The sequence below is a fragment of the Equus caballus genome, chromosome 17, assembly GCF_041296265.1.
Source record: "Equus caballus isolate H_3958 breed thoroughbred chromosome 17, TB-T2T, whole genome shotgun sequence".
In the NCBI taxonomy this organism is placed as follows: domain Eukaryota; kingdom Metazoa; phylum Chordata; class Mammalia; order Perissodactyla; family Equidae; genus Equus; species Equus caballus.
Window position 1 is genome coordinate 39,572,039 of NC_091700.1, and position 20,816 is coordinate 39,592,854.

Consider the following 20,816-nt stretch of genomic DNA (forward strand, 5'->3'; position numbering starts at 1 on the left):
GAGCGCCGGGCAGCCTGCGGCGCCCCCTGGCGGCGGGCGGCAGGCGGCAGGGACGGAGCCGGGAGCGGATGCGGCGCGCCCGGAGCGCCCTGGGGAGCGCGCGCGGCCCCGAGGGCCCCAGGGACGTGGAGACGTGCTTGGAGCGCCCCCTGGCGTCCACCACGCCCTATGTCCAGTTGAGAGCTTAACAGGGCCTTTGAGGGAGCCCAGACCGCAGCTTGAACTTCCTTGTTGCGCGTTATTCCTGTATGTCTGTGCCTTTCTCTTGTCAGTGCCCAGCATGTTGCCATCTTCATTGAAGGCTGTAAATAATTTTTTTCCAAGTGAACATTTATAGCCTGAATTGTTTTTACACACCTGCAATCAGTAGGTAAGTACTATTTTGTGCCTCCCCTTTTTTTCCATTCAGATCACTTTCGTTTAAAACATTTCCAATGTTAACACAGACCTCATGAATTTACTCTAGACAGTATTTCAATGTATAAAGCTCCCATAATTTACCTGTAGGTTGGTCCCCACACACCCGTCCATGGTGGCCTCTCCCACCTGCCAGGCGTCTGCCACTGCCTCTGTCATTTTATTCATAAATTTTGCGTTATAAATGGAGCACCTATATTGGTACTTCTGTAACTGATATATTTTTTTCCCTTTTGGATTATTTTCTTAGAGTGTCTTTTCAAAATAGAATTACCGCTTTAAAGAGTTTGTACACACTTTAGAGAGCCTGCTACACACTGGGGACTTATTTAACCAGGAGGCAGTGCCACCAGCAAATTGGTCTTTTCCAAAGTGATATAAAAAAATTTGTTATATACTGAGGTGTATGGGGAAGCCATTCTGGTGTAAACTTGAAATTTTATTTGAACCAAAAGGCCTGACTTGTGGCTTGTCAAATATTCATTGTACATCTGCTTTAATCCTTATCCTAAGTGAAGAATATACTCTAAAGACATGAATTGATGCCTCCTTTCCTATGTTGCCAACATTCTCTCAAGATAAGTCTCCCAACATGATTCCAGGGTCGTGTTGACCTACTGTGTACATGCTAATTTGTAACAAAATATCTACTTGAACTCTTGAAAGAATGTACCCCTGTCATGCTTGGTGTATGTCTCTTTGTTTGGAAATGGTATAGAACTATGCTGAAAATCATTCTTTTCCGGAGCACCTTCTTCCTTGCAAGGGCTGCGGCTCCCAGGCTATAGTCCTCAGTTTGGCTTGAATAAAACTCTCTTTCCCCTTTCCTTTTACAATAGAATGATTATTGATTATTTGCAATGACACAAACCAAGTAACCCTGGCTACATTAGACATTATCATTTTTGTTATTTTTTGCTACTTGACAATTATTTGATTCTTGTTTCTTTTTTTCATTTGCTGATGTGGCGATTTCTCCATACCTTTTAATCAAAAGAAAATCATTGTCCTGAAGAATGGCTAACACTATATAAACTTGGACAGCCTTCACTTAGGAGAATAGGAATATTAATTTAGACCAAATTAACACTGGTCAGGAAAAGAGGCGCAGAAATGGAGATGGGGAAGGAGCCACTAGTGAGGCAGGAAGACAACCAGGAGAGCATGGCATCCTGGAAGCCAAGTAAAGAGAGGAAACAGGGAAAAGGAAAGGTGGACTGTGGGGTCAAGTGCTGTGGGGACTGAGGACTGATCACTGCGTTGACTACATGAAGTTGCTGGTGGTCTTCACAACAGTGGGTCGATGGAGCGGTGGAAGACAAAGTCTTAATGGAGTTGTTTTAGAAGAGAAAAACAGGAGAGGAATTGTAGACAGGGAATACAGACAACTGCTTTGAGGAGTGTTGCTGCAAAGGAGAGCAAAGAAATGGATTGGTAACAAGAAGGGGAAATAAGGTTGAGAGGGAGGTTGGTTGGTTGGTTGGTTGGTTGGTTGGTTTTCAAGGTGGAAGAAATAATAATATATTTGAATGCTGATAGCCATTATCGAAGGCAAAAAAATGATCAGATATGAGAGAGGGGGGAGGCTTGCTTGAGTGATGTCTTTCCGTAAGTGAGAGAGAGTGCACGAGAGAGGATCAGAGATATTGCTAAAATCAGAGGAGAGCAGAATATGTGGTGCAGATGCTGAGAGGTGGGTAGATTGTGTGGTGGGAATCTGGACAAATTCTCTGGATTGTTTTAGTTTTCTTAGAGGAGGAAGCAAAGTTCCGAAAGAGAAGAGAGAAGAGAGGAGGTGTGAATGCACTAGGCAATGACAGTCTGAGTGCCTGACTCACCGGAAGTTTCCTAACATGCAATTAAAGTGAAACCAGAGTGCGGATACTGCAGCGGCAACACTGACTGGGGGAGTAGGAGAGATGTGGATTTCCTTAGGCACGTGGTCTTTCCAAACCATGGATTGAGAGAGGCAGAGAAGGCTGTGAGCAAGCCCAGCGCTGGACGATTACTTCCTCTGGAGGTGACCTGTTCTTTCTGCCTGGAACCTGTAAGATTTTCTCATCATCCTTGAGGTTCAGGAATTTCACCAGGTGAAAGATTCTAGGTGTGTATCCTTTCTCATTGTGCTGCTTGTGAGTTCAGGATGCTTTTCAATGTGAAGACTCAATTTTTTGTCCTCTTCAGAAAAGTATTCCTCTATTATTTATTTGATTATTACTTCTGGTCTATGTGTTCTTTTTTGCCCCTTTGGGACCTTTGATTACTTGCGTATTATAAGCCTTTCAGAAGTATCTGTCTCCCATGACCCCTATTTTTTCCCTCATCAGAGAGATTTCTGTATATTTTTGGGCTGAATTTGTGTTGTTTTTGTAAATTTTTAGGTTACTAAATATTCATCTAGAACATGATTTTTTAAATTGAAGTCATAATAGTTTACATTATGAAATTTCAGTTGTTCATTATTATTTTTCAGTCACCATGTAAGTGTGTTCCTTCACCTTTTTTTCCCACCTCCCAACCCACTTCCCCCTGGTAACCACTGCACTGTTCTCTTTGTCTGTGTGTTTATCTTCCACGTATAAGTGAAATCATATGATGTTTGTCTTTCTCTGTCTGGCTTATTTTGCTTAACATAATACCCTCAAGGTCCATCCATGTTGTGGTGAATGGGACAATTTTGTCTTTTTTATGGCTGAGTAGTATTCCATTGTGTATATATACCACATCTTCTTTATCCATTCATCAGTCAATGGGCACTTGGGTTGCCTCCATGTCTTCGCTATTGTGAATAATGCTGCAACAAACATAGGGGTGCATAAGTCTCTTTGAATTGTTGGTTTCAAGTTCTTTGGATAAATACCCAATAGTGGGATGGCTGGGTCATATGGTATTTCTGTTTTTAATTTTTTGAGAAATCCCCATACTGTTTTCCATAGTGGCTACACCAGTTTGCATTCCCACCAGCAGCGTATGAGGGTTCCCTTTTCTCCACAACCTCTCCAACGTTTGTTAGTTTTTGTCTTAGTGATTATGACCATTTTAACAGGTGTAAGGTGATATCTTAGTATAGTTTTGATTTGCGTTTCCCTGATGATTAGTGATGTTGAACATCTTTTCATGTGCCTATTGGCCATCTGTATGTCCTCTTCAGAGAAATGTCTGTTGATATCCTCTGCCCATTTTTTGATCAGCGTGTTTGTTTTTTTGTTGTTCAATTGTGTGAGTTTTTTATATATTATGGAGATTCACCACTTGTTAGATATATGATTTGCAAATATTTTCTCCCAATTGTTAGGTTGTCTTTTTGTTTTGATCCTGGTTTCCTTTGCCTTGCAGAAGTTCTTTAGTCTGATGAAGTCCCACTTGTTTATTTTTTCTTTTGTTTCCCTTGTCCAAGTAGACATGGTATTCAAAAAGATCCTCTTAAGACCAGTGTCAAAGAGTGTACTATCTATATTTTCTTCCAAAAGTTTTATGGTTTCAGGTCTTACCTTCAAGTCTTTGATCTATTTTTAGTTTATTTTTATATATGGTGAAAGATCATGCTCTACTTTCATCCTTTTGTAGGTGGCTGTGCAGTTTTCCCAACACCATTTATCGAAGAGACTTTCCTTTCGCCATCAGATATTCTTGGCTCCTTTGTCAAAGACTAGCTGTCCGTAGAGGTGTCATTTTATTTCTGGGCTTTCAATTCTGTTCTGTTGATATGTGTACCTGTTTTTGAACCAGTACCATGCTGTTTTGGTTACTATAGGTTTGTAGTATATTTTGACATCAGGTATTGTGATGCCTCCAGCTTTGTTCTTTTTTCTCAGGATTGCTTTAGCTATTCAGGGTCTTTTGTTGCTCATTATGAATTTTAGGATTCTTTGTTGTATTTCTGTGAAGAACATCATTGGGATTCTGATTGGGATTGCATTGAATCTGTAGATTGCTTTAGGTAGTGTGGACATTTTGACTATGTTTATTCTTCCAATCCATGTGCATGGAATATCTTTCTATTTCTTTATGTCACCATCGATTTCTTTCAGTAATGTCTTATAGTTTTCCCTTGTATAGGTCTTTCGCCTCTTCGGTTGTATTTATTCCTAGATATTTTATTCTCTTGTTGTGATCGTAAATGGGATTGTATTCTTGAGTTCTCTTTCTGTTAGTTTGTTATTAGAGTGTAAAAATGCAACTGATTTTTGTAAGTTGATTTTGTACCCTGCAACTTTGCTGTAGTTGTTGATTATTTATAATAGTTTTCTTATGGGTTCTTTAGGATTTTCTACATATAAAACCATGTCATCTGCAAACAGCAAGAGTTTCACTTCTTCATTTCCTATTTGGATTCCTTTTATTTCTTTTTCTTGCTTACTTCCTCTGGCCAAATCCTCCAGTACTATGTTGAATAAGAGTGGTGAGAGTGGGCACCCTTGTCTTGTTCCTGGTCTCAGAGGAATGGGTTTCAGTTTTTCCCCATTAAGTATGATGTTGGCTGTGGGTTTGTCATATATGGCCTTTATTATGTTGAGGTACTTTCCTTCTATCCCCACTTTGCTAAGAGTTTTTGTCATAAATGGATGATGGATCTTGTCAAATGCTTTCTCTGCACCTATTGAGATGATCATGTGGTTTTTATTCCTCATTTTGTTGATGTGGTGTATCACATTGATTGATTTGTGAATGTTGAACCATCCCTGCATCCCTGGTATAAATCTCACTTGATTATGGTGTATGATCTTTTTGATGTATTGCTGTATTCGGCTTGCCAATATTTTGTTGAGGATTTTTGCGTCTATGTTCATCAGTGATATTGGCCTGTAATTTTCCTTCTTTGTCTTGTCCTTGTCTGACCTTGGTGTCAGGGCGATGTTGGCCTCATAGAATGTGTTAGGAAGTGTTCCATCTTCCCCAATTTTTTTGAATAGTTTGAGAAAGATAGGTAATAAATCTACTTTGAATATTTGATAGAATTCTCCAGAGAAGCCATCTGATCCTGGGCTTTTATGTTTTAAGAGGTTTTCGATTACTATTTCAATCTCATGACTTGTGATTGGTCTATTTGGATTATCTATTTTCTCTTGATTTAGCTTTGTGAGGTTGTAAGAGTCTAAGAATTTAACCATTTCTTCTAGATTGTCCAATTTGTTGACATATTGTTTTTCATAGTATTCTCTTATAATCTGTTGTATTTCTGTGGTATGCAATGTAATTTCTCCTCTTTCATTTCTAATTTTATTTATTGGAGGTTTCTCACTTTTTCTTAGTGAGTCTAGCTAAGGGTTTGTCAATTTTGTTTATCTTCTCAAAGAACCAGCTCTTGGTTTCATTGAACCTTTCTACTGTCTTTTTTGTTTCAATTTCATTTATTTCTGCTCTGATTTTTATTATTTCCCTCCTTCTGCTGACTTTGGGCTTTGTTCTTCTTTTTCTAATTCTGTTAGGTGTAGTTTGACATTGCTTATTTTAGATTTTTCTTGTTTATTAAGATGTGCCTGTATTGTGGTGAATTTCCCTCTTAGGACCACTTTTGCTGCATCCCACATGAGTTGGTATGATGTATTTTCATTTTCGTTTGTCTCCAGATATTTTTTTATTTCTCCTTTAATTTCTTCAGTGATCCACTGGTTTTTCAGTAACATGTTGTTTAGTCTCCACATCTTTGTCCCTTTCTCAGCTTTTTTCTTATAGATAATTTCTAGTTTCATAGTATTATGGTCAGAAAAGATGCTTGATATTATTTCAGTCTTCTTAAGTTTATTGAGGCTTGCCTTGTTTCCCAACATATGGTCTAACCTTGGGAATGTTCCGTGTGCACTTGAGAAGAATGTATATTCTGCTGGGTTTTGGATGGAGTGTTCTATATATATATCTATTTAAGTCCATCTGCTCTAGTTTTTCATTTAATTCCACTGTTTCCTGTTGACTTTCTGTCTGGATGATCTATCCATTGATATGAGTGGAGTGTTGAGGTCCCCTACTATTATTGCATTATTGTTAATATCTCCTCTTGTTAATAGTTGCTGATTGTACTTTGGTGCCCCTGTGTTGGGTGCACAGATATTTATAAGTGTTATGTCTTCTTGGTGGAGTGACCCTTTTATCATCATATACTGCCCCTCTTTGTCTCTATTTACCTGTTTTATCGTTTTTTTTTTTTCCTTTTTCTCCCCAAAGCCCCTGGGTACATAGTTGTATACTCTTCGTTGTGGGTCGTTCTAGTTGTGGCATGTGGGACACCGCCTCAGCGTGGCTCAATGAGCAGTGCCATGTCCACGCCCAGGATTCGAACTGACGAAACACTGAGCCGCCTGCAGCAGAGTACGCGAACTTAACCACTCGGCTACGGGGCCGGCCCCTTTACCTGTTTTATCTTGAAGTCTTCTTTGTCTGATACAAGTATGGCAACACCTGCTTTCTTTTGTTTGCCATTAGCTTGGAGTATCTCTTCCATCCCTTCACTCTGAGCCTGTCTTTAGAGCTGAGATGTGTTTCCTGGAGGCAGCATATTGTTGTATCTTGTTTTTTAACCCATCTCACCACTCTGTGTCTTTTGATTGGAGAATTCAGTCCATTTATACTTAGAGTGAGTATTGCTATATGAGGGCTTAATGCTACTAATTTATTGCCCTTTTTTTTTTTTTGAGGAAGATTAGCCCTGAGCTAACTACTGCCAGTCCTCCTCTTTTTGTTGAGGAAGCCTGGCCCTGAGCTAACATCATGCCCATCTCCCTCTACTTTATCTGTGGGATGCCTACCACAGCATGGCGTGCCAAGCGGTGCCATGTCCGCACCCGGGATCCAAACCGGCGAACCCCGGGCCACTGAGAAGTGGAACGTGCACACTTAACCGCTGCGCCACCGGGCCAGCCCCTATTGCTCATTTTTTGGTTCTTCTGCTTTTCCTTTGTTTCTCATCCCGTGTGTTTCGGACTACCAATTTGGTTAGGTAGTTTTCTATGCTGGTTTTCTTCATTTTCTCCTTATTTATTATTTGTATCTCTGTCTAATTATTTGTTTAGTGGTTACCATGAGGTTTTTATGAAAAATCTCATAGATGAGATAGTCCATTTTCTGATAACCTCTTACTTCCTTAGATTAAGCCGATTCCCTCTCTTTCCTCATCTCCTTCTCAGTTGTTTCTGTCACATCTTACGTTGTGAATTTGTGGTTAAAATGACAAGATTATATTTATTTTTGGTGTTTTCTTTCCCTTTATCTTTATCGTTATACTTGAGTGTTTGCTAACCTGTTCTTATGGATAGCTACAATTTTCTGATTTTGTCTACCTATTTATCTCTTTCCTCAGGGCTTTGTAACCTCTTTCTTTTTTTTTTTTTTTTCCCCAGGCCTGAGGGCCTTCTTGAGGATTTCTTGTCGGGGGTCTAGCAGCAATGAATTCCCTTAGCTTTTGTTTATCTGGGAAAGTTTTTATTTCTCCACCATATCTGAAGGATATTTTCACTGGATAAAGTATTCTTGGCTGAAAGTTTTTGTCTTTCAGAGTTTTGAATATATCATTCCACTCTCTCCTAGCCTGTAAGATTTCTGCTGAGAAATCCACTAAAAGCCTGATAGAGGTTCCTTTGTAAGTTATTTTCTTCTGCCTTGCTGCACTTATACGTTTTCTTTGTCACTGACTTTTGCCAGCTTCGCTACTATATGCTTTGGAGAAGGTCTTTTAGGAGATCTATTGGCTTCTTTCACTTGTATTTCCAGCTCCTTGCTCAGGTTTGGGAAGTTCTCAGCTATTATTTCTTTGAACAAGTGTTATGCTCCATTCTGCTTCTCTTCTCCCTCTAGAAAACTTATGATCATTATGTTGCAATTCCTAATTGAGTTGGATATTTCTCAGAGAATTTCTTCATTTCTTTTTAGGCTTAGTTTTCTCTCTTCCTCCATCTGGAGCATTTCTATATTTCTGTCCTCAATATTGTTGATTCATTCCTCCATAATATCAGCTCTATTGTTCAGAGAATCCATATTCTTCTTTGTTTCATCCATTCTGTTTTTCGTCTCCAATATTTCTTTTTTGCAGGGGGAAGATTAGCCTTGAGATAACTGCTGCCAATCTTTCTCTTTTTGCTGAGGAAGACTGGCACTGAGTTAATATCTGTGCCCATCTTCCTCCACTTTAGATATAGGATGCTTACCACAGCATGGCTTGCCAAGCGGTGCCATGTCCACACCCAGGATCCAAACTGGTGAACCCTGGGCCGCTAAAGCAGAATGTGTGCACTTAATCACTGCACCACCAGGCCATCCCCTCCAATATTTCTGATTGTTTTTTCTTTATAGTTTCAATCTTTTTTGTGAAGAAGTTCCTGAATTCATTGAACTGTCTATCTGCATTTTCTTGTAACTTGTTGAGTCTTTTTATGATAGCTGTTTTGAATTCTTTGTCACTTAGATTATAGATTTCTATGCCTTCAGGATTGATTTCTGGGTACTTATCATTGTTTTTCTTCTGGTCTGGAGAGTTAATATATTTTTTCATACTGCCTGACAGCCTGGATTTGTGCTTCCGCATAGTGGTGGTATTTGATCACTGCTTCCACCTGCCACCACTGAGTGGGGGTCAAGAGCTGTGTATTCTGAGCCTGCCATGATCTGTGGCTAAGCACCCAGCTGCTGCTTTTCTGGAGCTGCTGAACTGGGGTGTCCAGCAGGGGGAGGGGTGCTTTCTTTCTCCTGTGCAATCCCAGGGGGCTTCTTGCTCTTCCCTCTTTATCTGCTTTCCTGGGGTGTTAGCTTGATGAAGACACCCCCACGATAGCTAGCCACCTCTGTGTGGGAGCTTTCCCGTGGGCTGTGAGGGACCTCAGAGAGTGATGGGCTGTGGAGGACTGCCCCCTCCCCCCTTTCCTCTCAGAGCTATGCACAGGGCCTGGGTTGCTGCCCTTTGTGAAGAAGAGAAGATTCTTCTTACCTCATTCCATTTCCTCAGAGGGGCTCCAGCACCTCCACCTTCAGAAGTATGGCTGCATGGGTCTCTCAGATGTCTTTTGTGTTGTGTGGATGTCCTCTGTTGGTTTATGAATGTCCTTTTCTTTGTATCTTAGAGGGGAGAATTTAAGTGGAGAGCTCACTCTGCCATGATAATGATATCACTCCTTGAATTTGTGTTTTTAACAGGGACTGTTCACTTTTCCAACTCTGTTGAATTTTTTAATTGAGAAAAATGTTTTAAGTTCTAGAATATCCTTAAGTTCTAGAAACACTCGAGTGAGTCTTCTAATTACATCTACTTAGAATTCTCATTACATTTTTAATAAAGTTTTCTTCTGTTACATCCCTGAGTGCTGCGCTCCACAGTAGCCTCTTGTTCTAATTCATCATGTTCCTTCTCCCTTGAGCTGCTCTTTCCTTGAGTGTCTTATGCTCACTTTGCCTTTGTCTCTCACTGTATGTGAGGTCCCCCAGCACCAGTGCAGGCCAGCCTATTAGGATCTCACATGATGTGGTTCGACAGGTGGTATTTCCCAGGGGACCAGGAGCGATTAGGTCAGTGAGTTGAAAACCTCTCTTCTGAGTCACTTCAAGTCAGGCCTGTCAGTGTCAGCCTCCTCGCTCATTCAACAAATATTCAAAAAACACGTGTTGAGTACCCACTGTGTGTCAGGCCCTGCTCTGGTGTTTCGACTCCTCTCCACTGCTGCTGGTAAGAGAAGCCACTGGTTTCTCCCAAGTTGGACAGGGCTGGGACTAGGGTGAGGGAATGAGGGAAGCAGGTGCAAAATTTAAGTGGTGCCCAAAAAACGCAATGATTAAGATAAATAATATTTTAAAGCAATATGTTTAAAAAATCAAAATTAATTCAAAAATCCAAGCTGAACAAAATATCCATTTTAAATAAAGGCAGGATCCAATGGGCCAGGATTAGGGCAATAAAAGTGAGGCCAGGCCATACAAGTCAGGCCACTTCCCTCACCCTGGTTCCAGCCTTTCAAGTCCCAAAGCTGCCTGCCCATGTGGGCAGAGGGGTGGAGGGCAGACCCCCTCTCTGCTCCTGGGGCTCCACATCTCCCCTAATCATGGCATCAGGGGTCTGTAGCACAGGCTCTATGAGAAAAGCAGCACTCTTTTCAATGCACAGAAATCATCTTTTCTCCACTGAATTAAATTGCCGCCTTTATCATGTTCTAAAATCCTGTGTGTATTCTGGTCTATTTCTGACCCTTCTCTTCTGTATTCCATATTTCTCACATGACCATATCCCATATCACTAAAAGTTATTTGACATTTTAATCACTGTAATATGCCATCATTGCATATTACAATTTACTGTCATTTCCTGATTTTTTAATTCGATTATAATTTTTTGTCTTTTTTCCTATTAAAAGTAACATCATGTGACGTAAGTGTCCTAGTCTTATGCAGAACTGTGCAGCTTTTTCCTGGACTTTGCCATGATCAAAATGCTGGGCAGTGGGGTCATGAAAATAAGGTATGCTTCCTGCCCCTGAGGGCATACAATCTGTAGCAAACAAATAAGAAGACTGACATATGACAGTGGCTAGGACAGACAGCTGTACAAGGGTTTTCTGTTTCAGGTTGGTGCAAGGAGAAATGCCATGTGTCTCAGCTATGCCAAGAAATGAGACTGGAGTAGGCCAGAGCACCTGCCTGAGGATCCATCCAGAAAAGAGAACAGGGCATCTGTATTAGTCAGAGTTCTCCAGAGAAACAGAACCAATAAGCGAGAGAGCAAGATTATGAAGAATTGGCTTGTGTAGTTATAGAGGCTGGCAAGTCCAAAATCTGCAGGATGGGTGAGCAGGCTAGAGACCCAGGAGAACTAAGGCTGCAGTTCAAGTCTAAAGGCCATCAGGTTCATCAGTCTGGAGAACTAAGAAGAGAAGATATTCTAGTTCGACTTTGAAAGCCATCTGCTGCAGAATTCTTCTTGCTGGGTGGGGCAGGGAGGGTCAGCTTTTTGTTCTATTCAGGCCTTCAACTGATTGGATGAGGCCCACCCACATTATGGAAGGCAATCTGCTTTATTCAAAGTCCACCAATTTAAATGTTAATCACACCCTCACAGAAACACCCAGTGTAATGTTTGACCAAATATCTGGGCACCCTGTGGCCCAGCCAAGTTGACATATGAAATTAACCATCACAGCATCTAACAAAGCAGGAAGATGTTGAAATCCAATAGACCGGGGTGTCAGGATTCCTCAGATCCGTGACTTGGGAGAAATATCCACAGATGAAAGCCAGGGAGAAGGACAGCTGAGAAGCCAGCAGGGACAAGAGAAAGACCTTCTCTTCCTCAGTGATCAAGATTAAGACTATCCACTATGGTCAGATTCCTAAAGAGACAAGAGATAATAAAAGTATACATGGGTGGACTCTGTTTTCTGAGCTTCCCACTGTATGTGGGGAAAATGGTGCAGGATTCCCTGTTTCCTGTGAAGGAACTCCTATGGGAGAGAAAGCCCTAGAATGCAATCCCATGACCAAAGCTATATATATATCTCACAGGTTATAGACCTTTCTAGCTAAGTATCTTATATATCATAGCTCATAAACTTTGAGACCAAAACCAGAGCAGAGGTATGAGGAAATAAGCTAGAGATACTAGAAGTTAAGCTTAATTTTTGAGTTTTGTTTTTCTGTAGGCATTTTATTCCCCTTCTAAAATGTAATTTTAAAAATTATGATATTCTTTTGTAAGAATAGTAAAATGTTTAAAACAAGTTGTCCATATACTGCTATTATTGCTACTTAAAATTGTTCCACATTATGACTTTTTAAAAGTATGTACTGGGCATTTTGTTGTTGTTGTTGTTATAAGACCGTACAGATCATCATAGTTTGTATCTTATCTGGAACTCCAGTTCTCAGGTAAGATCATGATGTGTTTTTGCCTCCAGGAAACACTGTTATTTTCGTTAAAAAAGAAAGGAGTCTCAACATCACCAATCATCAGGGAAATGCAAATCAAAACCACAATAAGATATCACCTCACACCTGTCGGAATGGCTATTATCAAAACGACAAGAAATAACAAGTATTGGTGAGGATGTAGAGAAAAGGGAACCCTTGTGCACTGTTTGTGGGATGTAACTTGGTGCAGCCACTATGGAAAACATGGAGGTTCCTCAAAAAATTAAAAATAGAACTACCATATGATCCAGCAAGTCTAATTTTGAGTATTTATTCAAAGAAAATGAAAACACTAATTTAAAAATATATATGCACCCCCATGTTCATTGCAGCGTTATTTACAATAGTCAAGATATGATAACAACCTAAGTGTCCCTCAATGGAGAAATGGATAAAGATGTGGTCTATATATACAATAGAATATTATTCAACCATAAAAAATGAAATCTTGTCATTTTCAATAACATGAATGGAACTTGAGGGCATTATGCTAAGTGAAAAAAGTAAAAAAAAAGATAAATACTGTATGATCTCACTTATCTGTGGAATTAAAAAAAAAACTCATAGATACAGAGAACAGATTGGTAGTTGCCAGAGGCGTGGGAATGCAAGGGAGGGTGAAATTAGTGAAGGGGGTCAAAAGATAAAAACTTCTAGTTAGAAATAAACAAGTCATGGGGATGTAATGTACAACATGGGAACTATAGTTAATAAAACCGTATTGTATATTTGAAAGTTGCTAAGAGAGTGAATCTTAGAAGTCCTCATCACAAGAAAAAAATGTAACTATACATGGTCACAGATTAGATTAGTAGGTTAATTGACATTGTGATCATTTTGCAATATATACAAATATCAAATCTTATGTTGACACATGAAACTAATATAATGTTATATGTCAATTTAAAAAAATCCACAAAAATATAGGAGGATCCTGTGCCTTGCTTTGTGCTTCCTTTCTGTTGACTTGTGTGCTGCTGTTTGATGGACTTGCTTTTCATTGGCTCAGAAGTAATTTCTATTTCTTTTTTTTTTTAAGGTATACTTTTTGTTGAGGAAGATTGGCCCTGAGCTAACATCTGTTGCCAATCTTCTTCTTTTTTTTCTCCCCAAAGCCTGAGCACATAGTGGTATATCCTAGTTGTAGGTCATTCTACTTCTGCTATGTGGGATGCTACCACAGCATGGCTTGATGAGCAGTGCATAGGTCCACGCCCAGGACCTGAACTGGTGAACCCTTGGCTGCTGAAGCGGAGCACAGGAACTTAACTACTCCGTCACGGGGCCTGCCCTTGTCCATTTCTTAAAAGGCAAAAAAATAAGTAATAATAGTACTAAGGTTGTATTTGAATGGATCAAAAACAAGTAGCACATTTCAGATTTAATGTTGAAAAGATACTTTCAAAACTTGCAGGATAATGAACATCTTCAAATCTTTGCTCAGAAACTGCCTGAAGAGCACACTTATCAATGATTTCAGCATGGGAATACCAAGTCCTTTGCATGATGCAGACTCTGCCTCTTACTGATAAAATTCCTTCATCTTTTGTGGGTCTTTTAAAGAAATCCATCTGTGTGGAAATAAACCAAATCTAAGAGATCCCCTATACTGAAATGGCAATAGACTTTTTAACCTTGTGGTTTTCTGAAAGAAGAGAGGATGAAAGGTGAACATTTAAAAATTGCTCATCTTGGTAGCTATAAAGTGAGACTAATTAAACAAAGTCCCCTCAGATAAAAGTTTATTCGGAGAGTTTGGAGGATTAAAAACAATAATGGTAATTTTCTCAAAATCACTATCTTCTTTAGTTTCTTCACAGCTGAACACACAAATTGAGATGACAAAACCCTGGAGTAAAAAAAAATGCTGAGATTCTTTTCTCCTCTTCTCAGGTTCGTGCCTGCTTCTCACACTGGCAAAAATTAAGACCCTTCATTTAAGTTTAGCAACGTGGAGCTCCTTTAGTTTTTTGTTTGTAAAAATAAACTTTTGTCATTAAAAAAAGGTATCATAAAGCATTAGTATATACACTTCATCTAGTTCAGCTAATTTCTTGATGCCTTTCCCAGTGATAAGTTCTGTGATGTGAGTTTTGACTCAATATGACAAAATGCTTTGTCATACTTGGAAATTCCAAGATGGGAAGGGGCCGCCTTGAAAGTCCTTGATTCCTTGTCTGGGGTTTTGTTGTCTCAACTTAAGTGTATTCAGCTATGAAGGATCTAAAGCGCGAGAGTGATGTTTATTCCTTCTCCCAGACTGTGTGCAAACACAGGCCACATAGTCCATTATGGAGAGCCTGTAAGTGACACAAACTCAGACTGAATGATCGTGGTTCTCATAAAAGATGTTTTGCAAAGCCTTATGCAAATGAATATGAAAACCTGATTGAAAAGACTGTTTGGAGAATATGAGTGTTCAACTTAACCCTAGAAAAGAATTTTTAAAACCTAAAATTGAGAAAGCTATCTTTGTGTTTGGTGTTTGGAGAATATGGATGTTTGGAGAAGATGAACATTCAAATTAACCCCAGAAAAGAATTTTTAAAACCTAAAATTGAGAAAGTTATCAAAGAGTTACAAAAAACAAAAACAAAAAATACTTTAGGACCAAACAGTTTCACAGGTGAATTCTTTTAAACCTTGACAGAACACATAATTATTTTACAACTTAAACTTTTCCAGAGCACAAAGAAGGAATGTTTCCAAATTCTTTGTGAAGCCAGAAAAACAGATTTCAAAACCCAACAGAAATACTATGAGAGTATACAGAAAAGGGTCACATATTAAATTGAATGCAAAATCTTACATAAAATATTAGCAAAAACAAATAAACAGAATATTAAAAGAATGGTATAACACAATCCAAGTGCAGTTATTCAAAGAGTGCAAATACAACTCAATACTAGGAAATCTATTATCAAAATTTAACCAATCAATAGATCAATGAAGAAAAATCAAATCATAAAGAAATAATAGTAAAAGACAGTTGGCACAATTCAACATCTATCCCTAATTTTAAAAAAATCTTAGGAATAAATGAATACTTTCTCGACACATTGAGAATCTTGTCCAAAAGCTCAGTTGGGCACAATTTCCTTCCTTCGTTCCTTCCTCTCTTTTGGCTTCTTTTATTTATTTAGGTATAATTTACATACAATATAATTCACCAATTTTTAGACATGCAATTTGGTGAGGTTTGACAAGTTGAAAGAGTCTTCTATATAGAATATTTTCTTTCTATATAGAATATTTTCATCTCCCCAAAAAGTTTCCTCGGGCCTTTGCACTCAATTCCTCCCCCAACTTCTTGGCCCCTAAGAACCACTGCTCTGCTTTCTATCACGATTGTTTTGCCTTTTCTAGAGTTTAATGTAAAAGGATCTATAAGGTATGGTTTGTATCTGGCTTCTTAAATGTAAAGCCATGTTTTTGAGACTCATCCATTGTGAGATAATAGAAAATATATATTGGTCTCTAACCCCAGTTCCAGGCACAGAGCTCCTAAAACTCTTGTAAATTCGTAAGTGACAAGAGCACTAGGAGCATCTTTTGTTCTATTGAGATGACTCTGAGTAGGCTCCCTAGATGTCTTCTGGATGGGGGCTGGTCCCCAGAAAGATCAAGCCATGGTTAGAAGCTAGGAATTTTCAGCTCCCCTCCCCCACTTCTCTAGTGAGGGGAGAGGGGCTGTAATAGAGTTAATAATTGATCATGCCTACGTGAGGAAGCCTTCATAAAATCCCAATAGCAAGGGGTTCAGAGAGCTTCCAGGTTGGCGAGCACATCCACGTGGGGAGGGTGATGCACCCCAACTGCACAGGAACAGAAGCTCCTGCTCTCAGGACCTCCCCAGACCTGGCCCTATGGATCTCTTCATCTGGCTGTTCATCTCTATCCTTTATCATAGCCTTTAATAAACGGTAAACATAAGTAAGTGCTTCTCCGAGTTCTGTGAGCAGCTCCAGTGCATTAATCGAGCCCAAGGAGGGGGTCATTGGAACCTCCAATCTATAGCCAGTCAGACAGAAGCAAAGGTGATAACCTGGGCTTGCCATGGCATCTGAAGTGGGTGGGAGTCAGGGGGGCAGTCTTGTGGGACTGAGCACTTAACCTCTGGGGTCTGACACTATCTCCAGGTAGATAGTGTTAGAATTGAGTTAAATTATAGGACACCCAACTGCCGTCACAGAATTGCTTGTTGTCAGGGAAAAACCTCCACACATTTGGTGACCAGAAGTGTCAGAAGTGTTCTGTGTAAAAGGAGACACACAGGAAGGAAGCTCAATAGGAAAGAGCTGGGTTTTTCCCTATATAGGAAGGAAAAAACTGAGTGTTTTCTGTTTTATCCATGTTATTGCATTTATCAGTATTTTGTTCCTTTTGATTGCTGAAGAATAGTCAATTGAATGGCTGTGTCACAATTTGTTTATCCATTCATTAGTTGATGGAGATTTAGGTTGTTTTCTGCTATTATGAATAAAGCTGCTATAAATGTTCGTGTACATATGTTTTTATTTCTCTTGGGTAAATACCTAGGAGAGGAATTGCTGGATCATATGGTAAGTGCATGTTTAACTTTAAAAGAAAGTGCCAATGGGTCGTTTTATTTATTTATTTTTTTGAGGAAGATTAACCCTCAGCTAACATCTGCTGCCAATCCTCCTCTTTTTGCTCAGGATGACTGGCCCTGAGCTAACATCTGTGCCTGTCTTTCTCTACTTTATACATGAGAAGCCTGCCACAGCATAGCTTGCCAAGCAGTGCCGTGTCTGTACCCAGGATCCGAACTGGCGAACCCTGGGCCACCGAATCTGAACGTGTGAACTTAACCACTACGCCGCCGGCCGGCCCCTGACAAACTGTTTTCTTAAGTAGCTATACCATTTCGTATTATTACTAGCAGTGTATGAAAGTCACAGTTCCTTGGTGTATAGTTAGTGATAATTCATTCTGATTTTAATTGCATTTTCTTGATGACTGATGATGTTAAACATATTTCCATGTGCTTATTTTTAGTTCCTAACATCTTCTTTAGTGAAGCACAATTCTTTCGCACATTTTAAAAATTGAGTTGTAAGAGTTTTTATATATTCTGGATGAAAGTCCTTTATCAAAATGTTTTGCAAATATTTTCTCCTACTCTGTAGCTTGCCTTGTTTTCTAAAGTGACTTTTGGAGAGCAAAAGGTTTTAATTTTGATGAAATCCAGTGTATTGTTTCTTTTAGAGCTCATGTTGTCTCCCATTTAAGAAATCTTTGCCTAACACAAAGTCACTGAGATTTTCTCCTTTTTCTTCTAGAAGTCTTATAGTTTGGGTTCTTACATTTAGGTCTATGTTTCAGTTTGAGGCTTATTTTGTTGTTGTTTTTGAGTTTTGTTTTGTACAAGGGGTGAAGTAAGGGTCATGGTTATTTCATATGTGAATATCCAGATGTCCCAGCACCATTTGTTGGAAAGATTATCCTTCTCCTCCATTGAGTTGTCTCAGAAACTGTAGAAAATCAATTTGCCATAGAGGCCTGAGTATATTTCTGGAATCTCTATTGTATTCCATTGATTTATTTGTCTTTCTTTACACCAATACCACACTATCTTGATTATTGTGGCCTTATAATACAGCTTGACATCAGGTAGTGTTAGTCCTCCAACTTTGTTCTGTTTCAAAATTGTTTTGCCTCTCTAGATCCTTTGCATTTCCATTTAAATTTTAAAATTCAATTGTCAATATCTATAGAAAAGCCTTCAAGGATTTTGATTAGGATGGGATTGAATAGATCAACGTGGAGAGAGAATAGACATCTTAACAATATAGGGTCTTCTGAACCATTAGCATATTATATCCCTCCATTTAGCTAGGGTTTCTTTAATTTTTCTCAGTAATAATTTTGTATTTTTTTTAAGATTTTTTTTTCCTTTTTCTCTCCAAAGCTGCCTGGTACATAGTTGTATATATATATATAAATATTTATATACATATTTTTTTATGTATATATATATATATATATATATTTTTTTTTTAGTTGTGGGTCCTTCTAGTTGTGGCATGTGGGGTGCCGCCTCAGCGTGGCTTGATGAGCAGTACCATGTCCGCACCCAGGATCCAAACCAGCGAAACCCTGGGCTGCCGAAGTGGAGCATGTGAACTTCACCACTCGGCCATGGGGCCAGCCCCACCACAGAATGTTTTTGCTAAAACGTTCTAGCTTCTGAATCCACTGGTCCCTGTCAGTCTCAATCCTACTGGTCCTCTTCAGCACCTAACACTGGACCATTCCTTCTTTCTTGAGGCTCCCTCTTCCCTGGACTTTGTGTCCTCATCCTGTCCTTGCCTTCCTTCTAGCCCTTGGATTGTCCTACTCTCTTTCCTCACAGGTACTGCCCTGTTCCACGTGACCACAGGAGGAACAACTGAAGCTGATCATCAATATTCCAGGTGGCTGCAGTTTCATCATCAACTGTGTTAGAGAAGACAGCTGGAAGGAAGCCTCCCTCCAACAACTGTGGGACGATGATATAAAAAAAGCGTCTTAAGAAAGATATCATTCTTGGAGTGGCTGCGTCTGGAAATTAGGGGAGAATTGCCATATTGGGCAACCTAGCAGTTTCGTGGTTTTTCCTGCTCACCATCTCAGCCTATTGAGATCTCCATGGTTTTCTTTGAGTCACTTCCTTTTTTTTTTTTTTTACCATGCCCACTTAAAAAATATATTGAAATTCACATAACATAAAAACTAACCATTCCAGAGTGAAGTCAGTGGCATTAATATATTCACAATGTTGTACAATCACTACCTCTAACCTAGTTCTAAAACATTTCCATCCTGCAAAGTAAAACCCCTCACTGGTTAAATGGCCTCTCTCCATTCCCTCCTACCCCCAGTCCCTAGCAACCATCAATCTGTGTTATGTCTCTATGGATTTATCTATTCTGGATATTTCATGTAAATGGAATCATACCATATGTGTGACATTTTGTGGCTGGCTTCTTTCACTTCGCATAATGCTTTGGAGGTTCTTGAGCCAATTTTGAACTGTTCTATTTTATTAAACTGTTCTCTGTCGCTTAGTGGGAATCCCTGGTAACCCAACCCGTCTGATGAAACTTTAGTAAATAATCAACAATATTAACATTAGTATGTCAACAGCAGTGATGTCTTAGGTGCTGTTTGGCTGTTGCTTCTCCCAGAGTTGGGCTTGAGTGTAGGTAAAGCTACACTAAAGATGGGACATTTAATCAAGAAAAAAACTACAGAATATCTCACACTAACTTCCTTATTTAGCAAGATGCTACCATAAGATGCCTGACGAAAAAAGCAGAGAAAGATGGGAAAAATTGACCACAGTTGAGAGCCAGCTGTGAGGCCACCTGACTTGGACAAGAGAGATAGAAATTATAGAAATTACATCCTCCTTTCTCTGTCTCCATGCTTAACACCTGGCTGAAACAGTCCAGCCCAGCCTTACTGCAGAGACCAGGCAAGGCGGAGAAACGCTGGGAACCCAGCGCTCAAAACCAGACAGGCACCGCCCAGAACTCTCCCTAGCTTTCCCCACTGCCACCCTCAAAACCTTCTAGCTCTGAACTATTTCGTTTTGTCTTGTAGATTCGGTGTTTGCTAGGGTTTTATTAAGGTGGTATTTTTACATGAAGACCAGAAGATTATGGCAGCACACAAACACAAAATGTCCACAACAAACGCTGTTTTATCTTCACAGGAGGATTATAAGGGAAGGTTCTAGCCTCGTTTTATCCCGTTCTCTTCCTCTCCTCTTTTTTGCATCTGATAATTGTGTAGTACAAAAGAAAACAGACCCTAATCTCACTTTCCATTTGCAAGCCGTGCAAACGTTGACAAATACCTTCCGAGCCTGTCACTTGGTCTGTGAATCAGGAGATGATAACGCCTCACTTAAGAGCTGTGATGCGGCAATGAAGAAATATTTGTGAAAGGGAAATACACGTGCTCTCAGTAATCAGTGCTTATATCCTCCTCCTCGTCAGTGAACACGCCCATGTTTAATAAGAAGCGCAGCCAAACAACACTTCTCTCGTCTGCCTTCCTCGCTGCACTGTGAGCGTCTGGAGACTAGTCCTATCTGCTCCAACAGCAGGGACTCTGCTGGCCGACTCCTCCCACGTTGCCTGTCCAGGACCGAGAGAGTGTTTAGGTTTGAAAACCTAGGCACTCGGCCCAGAGCGTCCTAACCCAACCAGGCAGACGCAAGACCCGCCCGGGCAACCGCAGCCCAGGCTCCGCCCCCCTGCCGTCATTGGCCCATTCAATTCACGCTGAGCACCAATGGGCGGAGGCGGCGGCCGCGCAGTCTGAGGGAGCTGCGGGAGGCGTGCGCAGCGAGCGGCGGCCTCAGGTGGAGGGAGTCGAGGCGCTCAAAACGCAGCCGTGTCCCGGCGCCCCGAGCTGCGATGAGCACCCCAGCCGTGCCCTGCGACCTGCAGCTGCCCCCGAGTCAGAGGGCCCAGTCCGCGTTCAGAGGTGAGGCCGCGGTGGCGGGAGCG

The 20,816-nt window shown here is 40.2% G+C and overlaps 1 protein-coding gene across 1 annotated transcript in view; it reads left to right on the top strand.

Annotated features, from left to right (window-relative positions):
- The first annotated feature begins 201 nt into the window (after nucleotides 1-201).
- Nucleotides 202-20,816, top strand: part of CKAP2 (cytoskeleton associated protein 2) — a 36,911-nt gene continuing 16,296 nt past the window's right edge. The window contains exons 1-3 of the mRNA XM_001488323.6: nucleotides 202-370; nucleotides 2,162-2,521; nucleotides 18,671-20,793. Coding sequence (XP_001488373.2) covers nucleotides 20,724-20,793 — 70 coding nt within the window. The 5' untranslated portion in view covers nucleotides 202-370; nucleotides 2,162-2,521; nucleotides 18,671-20,723. The remainder of the gene's footprint in view (nucleotides 371-2,161; nucleotides 2,522-18,670; nucleotides 20,794-20,816) is intronic.